Source organism: Cherax quadricarinatus, chromosome 74 (assembly GCF_038502225.1).
Source record: "Cherax quadricarinatus isolate ZL_2023a chromosome 74, ASM3850222v1, whole genome shotgun sequence".
Lineage (NCBI taxonomy): Eukaryota > Metazoa > Arthropoda > Malacostraca > Decapoda > Parastacidae > Cherax > Cherax quadricarinatus.
The window spans coordinates 16,574,120-16,586,266 of record NC_091365.1 but is presented as its reverse complement, the minus strand read 5'-3'; the positions used below and the strand labels follow the sequence as shown (position 1 = coordinate 16,586,266).

The 12,147-nt window shown below is 38.4% G+C and overlaps 1 protein-coding gene across 1 annotated transcript in view; it reads right to left on the bottom strand.

The window, feature by feature from the left end:
- Positions 1–1,588: 1,588 nt before the first annotated feature.
- LOC128700245 (sialin-like) overlaps positions 1,589–12,147 on the bottom strand; it is a 125,208-nt gene continuing 114,649 nt past the window's right edge. The window contains exons 9-10 of the mRNA XM_070100806.1: positions 11,482–11,723; positions 1,589–5,687 (exon numbers count right to left, since the gene is read on the bottom strand). Coding sequence (XP_069956907.1) covers positions 5,379–5,687; positions 11,482–11,723 — 551 coding nt within the window. The 3' untranslated portion in view covers positions 1,589–5,378. The remainder of the gene's footprint in view (positions 5,688–11,481; positions 11,724–12,147) is intronic.

The window sequence follows — 12,147 nt, the reverse complement described above, 5'->3', positions numbered from 1 at the left end:
TGTAGACTCTTAATCTGGTTAATGACTCACTAAACACTGAGTTATACTGAGACTTTAGTATCTCACTCATTTCTTCGCTGTCATCTGTGTAAGTCCCATCTCGTCTAAGCAGGGGTATTGAATGCTGTTTTCGCCTTAGACTTGGCATAAGAAAGGAAATATTTTGGGTTTCTTTCAGTTTCATTTGTGGGTTTAAATTCTTCATGAGTTTCTTGTCTCCTGTATGATTCCTTAAGCTAAAGTTCGATGTTTGCTTTTTCTCTGACCAGTGCCTCCCTTTGCATTTCAGAAGGGAGGCACTGGCCAGAGTTAATTCTTTCTAGGCAAAGGTTCGGATCAGCGTTGTTTAGGATATCTTCCCAACTTTTTGTATTTAGGACATGGTTGACTTGATCCCAATGTATGTTTTTGTTATTGAAACTGAATTTTGTGAAGGCACCCTCATAACTCATCACATTATGCTGGTCTGGACCCCTGCACAAACATGTCTGTACCTTTATTATGTTGTGATCCGAGTGTACTGTCTTTAATACTGTATATTTCTTATCAGATCACCATTGTTAGTGAAGATGAGGTCCAGTGTATTTTCCAGTCTTGTTGGCTCTATTATTTGCTGGTTTAAGATAAATTTGGTGTAGAGATTTAATAGCCCATGTGTGTATGTGACTTTTCATGTGAGCTGCCTCCTGGGATCATCTCTGCTAAAACATTCTTTGCTACATTCATGTATTTTAGGCGTCTTAAGTTGAAATCGCCTAGCAGCATGATGTTTAGGGCAGAAATTGGGAGATTTTCCAGACAGTGGTCAATTTTGAAAAGCTGTTCCTGGAATTGTTGGGAAGTTACATCTGGAGGCTTGTATACTACCACAATGACAAGGTTTTGGTTTTCAACTACATCATTTGAGGTGTTACCTGGAGTTTACATGGAGAGGGTTCGGGGGTCAATGCCCCCCGGCCCGGTCTGAGGCCAGGCCTCATGGTGGATCAGGGTCTGATCAACCAGGCTGTTACTGCTGGCCGCACGCAAGCTGATGTACGAACCACAGCCCGGTTGGTCAGGTACTGACTTTAGGTGCCTGTCCAGTGCCTTCTTGAAAACAGCCAGGGGTCTATTGGTGTTTAGTAATTCCGAGCAAATGAGTAACTCTGTAACGTACAAGCCAACCCCCTTCCCCCTTGTTGCCCGCTCACTCTGTTGCATCCATCCACATTTCGTTGTCTAAGGGATCCTTTGTGTGGGTCTCTGTGACCTCAAACTCTGTGAGCAGTCTACTGATGAGAAGTATTTTGTCGCTTATTGCTGGCTTTAGACCCTGTGTACTGTATTTTCAAGGATAAATGACGTCGTATTGATGGCATGTGGGGGATTATTATTATTATAATCAAAAAGAAGCGCTAAGCCACAAGGACTATACAGCAGGCATGTGGGGGAGCTATATTTGCTGGCACTAATATCTGTTGTTTTGGAGTGGAGGCCGCTGACTGTGCCTCCGCTCCAGAATTGATTTCAGTTAGTGTAAGATTTCTGTCATTTCTTGCCAGCTTTTTTTCTTCCTGGTACTAAGGGGGGAAATGAAAACCCAGACAAAATTTGTTCATTTATAATCATCCAAAACACTCTACATTATATATAATACAGTTATTAGCCACATTAAGTTACGTTTTCTAGAGATATAATAATTATACTCTAATGATCGTAATGGCAAGAATAAACATGACTGACCTGCCCTTGTCTTACTCCTCTACAGTCTTATGTCAGATACTCCCTCAAGGGAGGTTCCTTGATGCTGGTGAGGGGCTCTTGATCTAGGGAACTGGATCTGTACTCCAGTTCCCTGAGTTGAGCCTGAATACCTTCCATCCCCCCCACATGCGCTGTAGTGCTTCCCTGTGATTAAATCAATAACGAAATAAAATTATGTCAGATACTCATATGTTAATCTGCAGCTTCAGTAATGTGCTCGTTCTCTCTGGCGTTTACCTGCCTCACACACCAACCAGGCTTACACTTATATTATTAATTCTACCCAAAAAAGTATTCAAACTGTAGTATGGGAACATCCTTCCCCTATGATGCCTGACGTTATACTGCTTAAAACAGTCATCTCCTGTACATATAACTTCCTCGCATTTACAAAAATTGGAAAATGCCAGTAATTCAGCTAATTACTAGCTCATTTTCTATTTATAAAATAAGATGAATATTTTTTAGCATCTTTAATATATATAAATATAAACTTGTAAAAAATAATGAAGTATATTTTTTCCCCAAAAAAAGTTTATACCTACATTACAAAAATCCTAAATTATTATAATCAAAACTAAACACTAAACCACCGGGGCCATACAGCTCAAAAATCTTGAATATACTCCAAACTATACATTACAACGATACTCTCCACATCAGACAACCTTATAGTATATTATATTTTTTCCATATATATATATATATATATATATATATATATATATATATATATATATATATATATATATATATATATATATATATATATATAAATCAACGATGTTATCCTTTTGTCCAGACAGAGCTTACACACCCCTCATTTAAAAACCTAAATTCTCATTAAAAAATTACTGTACAGTCACCAATATACATTAATTATAACTATAAAATATAATGGAACTGAATCACCGCAACGTTGCAGCCAAGCTAATATATGTCAGTTGTTCTCAATACTAATATAACTGCATAAATGCATTATATTTTATTAACAATGATATAAACACTCTTATACTCAAAGCTATGTTACACTGGAGCGAGTGAACATTATTTTAGACCTGGTTAGACATGATAATTCTAAGGTCACCGTCGCTTCATTCACAGCGATCCTGACGGTAACAACAAAATCGGGTATCTGACCAGAATGACAAGGCTGCAGCTACATATCTGTAAGTCTCATCACCAGAGGCTCCACCTTGTCACCAGATACTTATTGCAGTCTGAGGGTTTCCTAAAAATGGAGCATACCTATCAAAGAAAGAGAAATGGGCGGGAAAGTTAAGTATGGGAACTAAGGAGCATAAGAAGGTCTGGAAGAAGTGAGTGACATGCATCTCAGAGTTATCCTGCAGGAAGGAGTAAATAATTCACTTCCTCTGCCATAAAAAGGATAGGTCATGGTTTGCATGGATACCAATTCATACAAACCTTGCATAAAGGGAAGCCACTGAGCACGTCCGTCATCTCCCATGCGTTGGTGAAGGAGCACCACAGTTTTGGGAGCGTACTACAACTGTCACCATTACTTCTTATGGTGGTGGCTGGCCAGTATCTGTTCGGAAGGTCGGTGAACGTTTTCAACAAGAGTTATTTGATCTCTTCGTTAATTTCAAGGGCTCTCTTGTTGACCCTAGCAGCTGATACCCTAGCCATGTTATGGATCATAGGAAATGAACTGTCCGACCAGTGACTGGAGGCACGAGAGGGGGTTCCCCCATCATCCTGGGTAAAAGACATCCGCCATATAAACCAACCAGGAGGGGGGGAAGAGACCACCTCCTGATTTAAATTATTACAGAAAACCAAGAGACAGTGGAAATAACAGGGTAGCGTGTAAGAAAAACTGCGACTACAAACAATAACTACATCAAGAGATGTCTACTACAGTTGCTGTAGATAATGCGCTACTGGTAATGGAAGCTGTATGTCGCTGGATGGCTTCGTTAGGTTCGTTAGTTGGAGAAGTGTTATAGCACTAAGAACAAACAATGCAGCACAACACTTGACCTACAGAACAAATGAATGAGAGGGTAAAATTGTGGACATAATACTTGTCAGACTTCACGGTGGGAAACACGGTGCTACAAGTGACTAGAATAGCAACTAGGAAGTTAAACTAAATAGCATGGGATGCTCTAAGATGGAAATCCCACATTTCTAACACAATTACCCACACTTTCTCAATTCTACACACTTACCACGATAATGAACGGCAAATATAGCCATTAGAGAAGAACACACTGTACAGTAGTGTTGGTAGTAATGTGACGCTGAAACTAACGTTACTTAGCTAGCCTAGGACCCATATATATATATATATATATATATATATATATATATATATATATATATATATATATATATATATATATATATATATATATATATATCGTGCCGAATTTGTAAAACTGGTCAATTAGCAAGAACTCATTTAAAATTAAGTCCTTTCTAAAATTTTCTCTTATACGTTAGGTTCAAAATGATTTTGGCGAAATTATTGTAAACAAATTTTCGCTTGTCTTATATGGCAAGATGAGCGTTGCTATTTAAGCCAAGATGGCAAGTTCTGCCTATTTGGCACGACATATATATATATATATATATATATATATATATATATATATATATATATATATATATATATATATATATATATATATATATATATATATAGATATATATGACTGTAACCATGAACGAGTGGTATTGATCAATAAATACACTGCGCTAGCCAAGGATTCGAACCCATGTTGTACTGGCATTACCACTGTGAGAACCACATGACACCTTAACCCACAGGACCACCCAATCCTACAAGAACCAAGCACCCAGCCAAGCTAGGTGTGTTACTCTTGGTCTGAGGACATACACAGGTGTGGGATCTTTCAAGCTAATTTCAATATTACGCTGATATTTACTTTATTCCTTATTAAGAGATAAAAGTAACCATAACTGGTCATGAACAATCTACACAGGCTCTGGTGGCCTGGTGGTTAACGCTCTCGCTTCACACGGTGAGGGCCTGGGTTCGATTCCCAGCCAGTGTAGAAACATTGGACGTGTTTCTTTCCACCTGTTGTCTATGTTCCCCATCAGTAAAATGGGTACCTGGGTGTTAGTCGACTGGTGTGGGTCGCATCCTGGGACACTGACCTAAGGAGGCCTGGTCACAGACCGGGCCGCGGGGGCGTTGACCCCCGGAACTCTCTCCAGATAAACTCCAGAAACACACAGATTCTATTAATGTTGGTAGAATTACCCACAATATGTTAGGCAAAAGAAGAAACAGAGCAGCTAATGTGACATCTCATTGTGGCAAAAAAATGTCACATTACTTGCACTTCTGTCCTTTTACATATTTACATACAGCTCTAATGGCCGAAAAGTAATCAAATTATTTAAACCTAACTACTGTATATATATTCAAGGATGGAGAGGTACTAGTACGGTATACCTGGAGTATACCTGGAGATGGTTTCGGGGGTCAACGCCCCCGCGACCCAGTCTGAGACCAGGCTTCGTGGTGGATCAGGGTCTGATCAGCTAGGCTGTTACCACTGGCCGCACGCAAACTGACGTATGAACCACATCCCGGCTGGTCACAAACTGACTTTAGGTGCCTGTCCAGTTAGTTAGTCCTCCTGGAAGGCTTTGTTATGGAAGGTGTTATGGAAGCTAGTGTCCACCACATATGTGTCGTAAGCTTCTGTTGTGAGAGTTCCGTTGTTGCACTCCTTCAGGGCTGTGGCTGGGGGAGTCTTGCCTACAGCAGGGTGAGATCTGGAGTCTTCGATGGCGTCTTTCACAGTGTTCTTGCTAGTCTCCGTCACCTTGTTCCACTCTTGCTCCTTTCCCGAGGCGAAGACTAAATAGAAGATTGCATCTGCTATGTACAATCCTGCTGAGATGTAGAACACCTTCCGCCACTGACCAAACGTTTGCTGTAGGATTATTAGATATGTGTTAAACGTTTGGTGCAGAATTACATTGTTGACACAACTTATTAGTCTCGATACAGTGTAACCTACCCTTCCTAGGCAAGAACCTGCTTACCTCTCAATACGCAAGCGTTGAAAAATCTTTATAAATATAATAATGAATGGATTTTTCTTGGTCGCCGCAACATCAGAGAATTGTCCTTGTATTGCTTAGCCCAAACTAACAATTCACGAAATGGAAATACTTTTAAGTGCGGCGTAAGTTTCTAATGCAGTTAAATATTAGCACTAAAGATTTGATGAGAACTAGAAGAGGCATTCAAGATTTATCTCATCGAAACTAATATTCCAATTTCAAGCCATACCTCGGGTGGGGATTGATATTACATTTCTAGTTGTTGGTGGAGAATGAATACTCTTCCGAGGCGACATGTTACTTTATTGGGTACTTGGTTACAGGCAGTGGGTTTAAGTTGACCTGGGGGCCATGCCAGGGTCTCCAAGCCCGCGAGGGAGAGAGGGAGTACACTTGTCTCCTGGCTGAGGTGGCGCCAAGTGAGGCAGATAGAGGATGGTATAGGCTGAGCTCAGTAGGCCTATGACCGCGAGATGGCAGCACCAGCGTGATGCTAAATATAAAGGCGACCCAACGCGAAATATAAACCCCAATAGGGTATACATCGAACTTATGGCGAGTGAGTCGTAAAACTCCAGGTTTGTTTACAATCATGTCATTAAGATTTCCTGAGTCATTCCAATTTCTTCAGCATAAAAAAGCATATTCTAACTTATATGCAAAAATTAATTCAATGTTTTCATTAAGAAACGCCAGTTTTGAACGTTCAAAGCCGATCTAATGAGGCATTCTATACGTATCTCAGATATATCAATATTCCAAAATACACCTGCACATTAAGTTTACCAGAAGTTGCATTATTAAGTTATTAGCGTTGAAGTTAGAAAACTAGTCGGATGAGTCATTCACAAAATATCACATGAAATCCTGTATTTCCACTTACCACATTTCCCCATGAAAAATGTCAAATTAGCGCCTGCATAAACCAAAATAAATACAAACTTCCCCCTAAGTAAGATTCACTAGAGTCGAAGGTTTAGAGCCGCTCCATAAAGACTACAGGGAAAAAATGAGCATATTATTAGAAGACATGGGAAGTGAGGTGCTCCTTCAAGACTGATGCCATTCAGAAGAGGCAACCTCCGGTTACTGAACGAAAAATAATGATATACAATTTCGTGGTAATCTGGCACCAAATTCCCACACAGGGTGTTAAAACACATACACTGAAACATTCACATACGTACATATATTTTTCAATTGCGATGCATTAAAAATTTATTACTATGCATAAATATTGTCAGAATGGCAACTACACATGATGACACTCTTCAGGTCACTTGTTCTATCTAGGCTGGAATATTGCTGCACGCTAACAGCACTTTTCAAGGCAGGTGAAATTGCTGACCTAGAAAATGTACAGAGAACCTTCACGGCGCGCATAACGGAGATAAAACACCTACATTACTGGGAGCGCTTGAAGTTCCTAAACCTGTATTCCCTGGAAAGCAGGCGGGAGAGATACATGATTATATACACTTGGAAAATCCTAGAGTAATTAGTACCAAACTTGCATACGAAAATCACTCACAACGAAAATAAAAGACTCGGCAGACGATGCAACATCCCCCCAATGAAAAGCAGGGGTGTCACTAGCACGATAAAAGACAATACAATAAGTGTCAGGGGCCCGAGACTGTTCAACTGCCTCCCAGCATACATAAGGGGGATTACCAGTAGACCCCTGGCAGTCTTCAAGCTGGCACTGGACAAGCACCTAAAGTCGGTACCTGACTAGCCGGGATGTGGCTCGTACATCGGGTTGCGTGCGGGCAACAGTAACAACCTGGTTAATCAAGCCCTGATCCACCATGAGGCTTAGTCACAGACCGGGCCGCGGGGGCGTTGACCCCCGAAACCCTCTCCAGGTATACACACTGCACTAACAATACCAACCTTCGTCTTGGTAAGATATACCAGTGTTAAAAACCTGCTGCCCATTGGTAGAGGCTTTCTGAAGTTACTGCATAGAATGGTCTTTTATAAAAGACCATGGTCTTTTATAAAAATGGTCTTTTATAAAAGACCATGGTCTTTTATAAAAGACCATGGTCTTTTATAAAAATGGTCTTTTATAAAAGACCATGGTCTTTTATAAAAATGGTCTTTTATAAAAGACCATGGTCTTTTATAAAAGACCATGGTCTTTTATAAAAATGGTCTTTTATAAAAGACCATGGTTTTTTATAAAAATGGTCTTTTATAAAAGACCATGGTTTTTTATAAAAATGGTCTTTTATAAAAGACCATGGTCTTTTATAAAAATGGTCTTTTATAAAAGACCATGGTTTTTTATAAAAATGGTCTTTTATAAAAGACCATGGTCTTTTATAAAAATGGTCTTTTATAAAAGACCATGGTCTTTTATAAAAATGGTCTTTTATAAAAGACCATGGTCTTTTATAAAAATGGTCTTTTATAAAAGACCATGGTTTTTTATAAAAATGGTCTTTTATAAAAGACCATGGTTTTTTATAAAAATGGTCTTTTATAAAAGACCATGGTCTTTTATAAAAATGGTCTTTTATAAAAGACCATGGTTTTTTATAAAAATGGTCTTTTATAAAAGACCATGGTCTTTTATAAAAATGGTCTTTTATAAAAGACCATGGTCTTTTATAAAAATGGTCTTTTATAAAAGACCATGGTCTTTTATAAAAATGGTCTTTTATAAAAGACCATGGTTTTTTATAAAAATGGTCTTTTATAAAAGACCATGGTCTTTTATAAAAATGGTCTTTTATAAAAGACCATGGTCTTTTATAAAAGACCAGGGTCTTTTATAAAAATGGTCTTTTATAAAAGACCATGGTCTTTTATAAAAGACCATGGTTTTTTATAAAAATGGTCTTTTATAAAAGACCATGGTTTTTTATAAAAATGGTCTTTTATAAAAGACCATGGTCTTTTATAAAAATGGTCTTTTATAAAATTCACCAGAGGGCGCCTGGACATGCAAAATGATCTATAAATCTTTCCTCTAGAGATAATTCACGAGAGTTAAAAAAATTAAGCTAATCTGATAAGGAGATTTGAAACTATAAAGGAAAGTCACGGGACTCTGACACAAAAATATACGAAAATATAATATTAAGACCGGGCTAAACTCGCCAACCTAGAAAACGCCATAAAAAAAATGAGATTTCAGTTTTTTCAGCTTTTCTGTTATAATCTACTTAAAACTATTTAAAATCTCGCCATCGTCATTTTAGGAGGCTCATTTTTAGAACGTTTGAACCTCAGCCACTGAAGGTTTTAAAAGTTAATCCAGCTATTCAAGGATGTTTGGAATGGCTTCTACTACTCTGGTAACAGAGCAGCTGCACATGCCAGGTGTTGGCACAATCTTGGCCTAGTTACCGAACACCACAGCTGTACATGCCAGGTGTTGGCACAATCTTGGCCTAGTTACCGAACACCACGGCTGTACATGCCAGGTGTTGGCACAATCTTGGCCTAGTTATCGAACACCACAGCTGTACATGCCAGGTGTTGGCACAATCTTGGCCTAGTTACCGAACACCACGGCTGTACATGCCAGGTGTTGGCACAATCTTGGCCTAGTTATCGAACACCACAGCTGTACATGCCAGGTGTTGGCACAATCTTGGCCTAGTTACCGAACACCAGCGCTGGAAAGTTGAAGTCAATCACATGAAGTCTTCTCATTTTATGAATAAAATAAATACGAAAAGTAGGAGGAAAAGAAGAAAAATATAAAGAAAATCCGGCAACCACTTACAGATTTTTCTTCAAGGATACATGATAATAATAATAATAATAATAATAATAATAATAATAATAATAATAATAATAATAATAATAATAATATTATTATTATTATTATTAGTATTATTAAACATAAAATAATAATAATATTAGTATAATTATTATTATTATTAAGTGTATTTTAATCGCTGCACAATCCTGGAAATGCATGACAGTATTGTATAGCTCCTGTCCCCTGTACCTCGATGCACCAGACTGACATAAAGCAGTACAAGTTTGTAATGCAGTTAAATATTAGTGTTGAAGATGTGAAGTGAATCAGAAGAGATATTCACAAGTCATCATATATTCCAGCTTCTCTAATAAATAACGACAAATTAGGGCATACACATATGAAATCTAATTCAAGTCTTCCATTAAGAAACATCAGGATTGAAGCTAAACTGAAGATGTGTTCTCGTGTTACCTCAGAGAGATCGGTGTTCTAGAATACACAAGCACATTTAACTTAATGGGACTCAGAAGTTCTATTGTCAAGTTTTCCAGGTTGAACCTTTGCAAGTAATCAGATGCAACACTCAGATATAATCGCATGGAAAGCAGTATTTTGTCAAGATTAAAGGACTGAACACATCGACTCCAGGCTGAGGGACTGATCACCTCACACTCCTCGTCTTCCACCTTTCTCTGCATTAGACTGAAGAAGTCACTTCGTGGCGAAGCGTTTCCAGAATAAAGATTCCCAAATGTTACACAAACATCTCGTTTATCATCTAGCAGATGTTTTGACGGAACACATCATCTTCATAATACTACTGCTTTAAAACAGTATTATTTTGTTATGCAATAAAATTCCCAAGTTATAAGAACAAGAGAATTCCTCCAAATTGAGCCAAGAAGGTGATCATGGAATTGTAGAATCGACAACTAATTTCTAGCGCCCATGTGAGCTGTACAAGATGTGTTTTTGATATATAAACACCGCCAATGATGTGAGAGACAATTGGCCATTGGCAATAACTCTGGGAGTGACCTCCTGATCAAGGCATTCCATGGTAGTATTACCACTAATCAACAGTTAATGTTGCCATGTGTGGAAAGGGATTAGTGTAATAAATTCCCATTTATTTTGTTGAAGTTCAAACTCATGAATCTTCTGCACAACTTTAATATTTAACGTTGTCTGGTCTCTTCCATTTATTAAATCATAAAGTCCACGAATCTACGACGATTGTATTCCGTTGTTCTTCAGGTACTGTACATTATTATTATTATAATCAAAATCAAGCGCGAAAAAAGTTAAAGTAGATAATTCCAATGAAAATAATTATATATGTTAACTAAGGTTCGAAATTCTGTGAATTAACTTCAAGATTTAATTCGATGGCAGAGCAGTGAGTGGCCTCTCCGCCCAGTGTAAATCCTCCTGGACTTCCCCATTAATATAAGTTAAGTTTTTCCATGTGATTGATACTCACAAAAAATGTAAAATTCTGATTTTATTTGTAAGACAAACCAGATATTTTGGTTACTACCCCGACCGCCTTCCACCGAGGGACGGACACCCGAAAAACCAGAAACGTTTTTTTCTTTTTACATTTAGTAATTTGGTTGCTAATATATCAGACAAAATATTGTTGGTACAGAGCGAACAATAACTTTGTGTTCATCTGTTCGTTAGGTTATGAGAACAATAATTAATGTGAAAATGTTTGATGCTCCTTATTTAATTTGGAGTGCTTGCCCTTCAATAATGGACCTGATATTGGTGAAGGGCTCTTCATCCAAGGAATTAGAGCTATTCTTCCCTTCCTTGGATTAAAACTGATTGCCTCCCATTCCCGGGCAAGTTTAATGTTTCCAACAACTATAAAGTGATAATCAACTGATCATTACAGTGGAGTATTTATGGCACAATCTCGTCTCACCAACCTTGTTATTTGTGAGGGCTCCCACAGTCACGGGAGCGATGAAGCTCGGTATTGTGGCAGCACCATTTGTGATACCGAAGAGTGTGCCAGCAAAGTTGGGCGCGATGTCCACATGGTTGACCATAAACCCTGTGTATATTCCACCTTGTAGACTGATCGCTATGAAGAATAGAGCAATGGTTGCACCTCGGTCACACTCCACTAAACTGAGGCACAGCAAACACACTGCTGGTCCTATGTGTCCTGAAGGAGAGGTAGGCAAATTGTAAATATAACATAGCAGTACTTACTTGTCCTGTATGACAGAGAAATAATATAACAGAGCAGGTCCAAGATGTCTTGTAGGAGAGACTGAATATTATTCAGCAAGTCCTACGGGTGCTCAAGGAGAGGTAGATGGAGGGATCATATAACGCAGCCGATCCTGTGTCCTTTTGAAGCGATGGTTAGAAGAATAATATAAGACAGTAGGCCCTACACGTCTTGTAAGAGAGGTAAATGGAGGATAATATAACATTTGCTCCTGTGTGTGCTGCAGTAGTGGCAGACAGTAATAACATAACAGTTGAGTCTACATATGCTGCATGAGAGGTAGAAGGAGGGACAATATAACATTGATCGTAAATGTGCTGGAAAAGATATGGATAGAGGGATTACATAACACGTA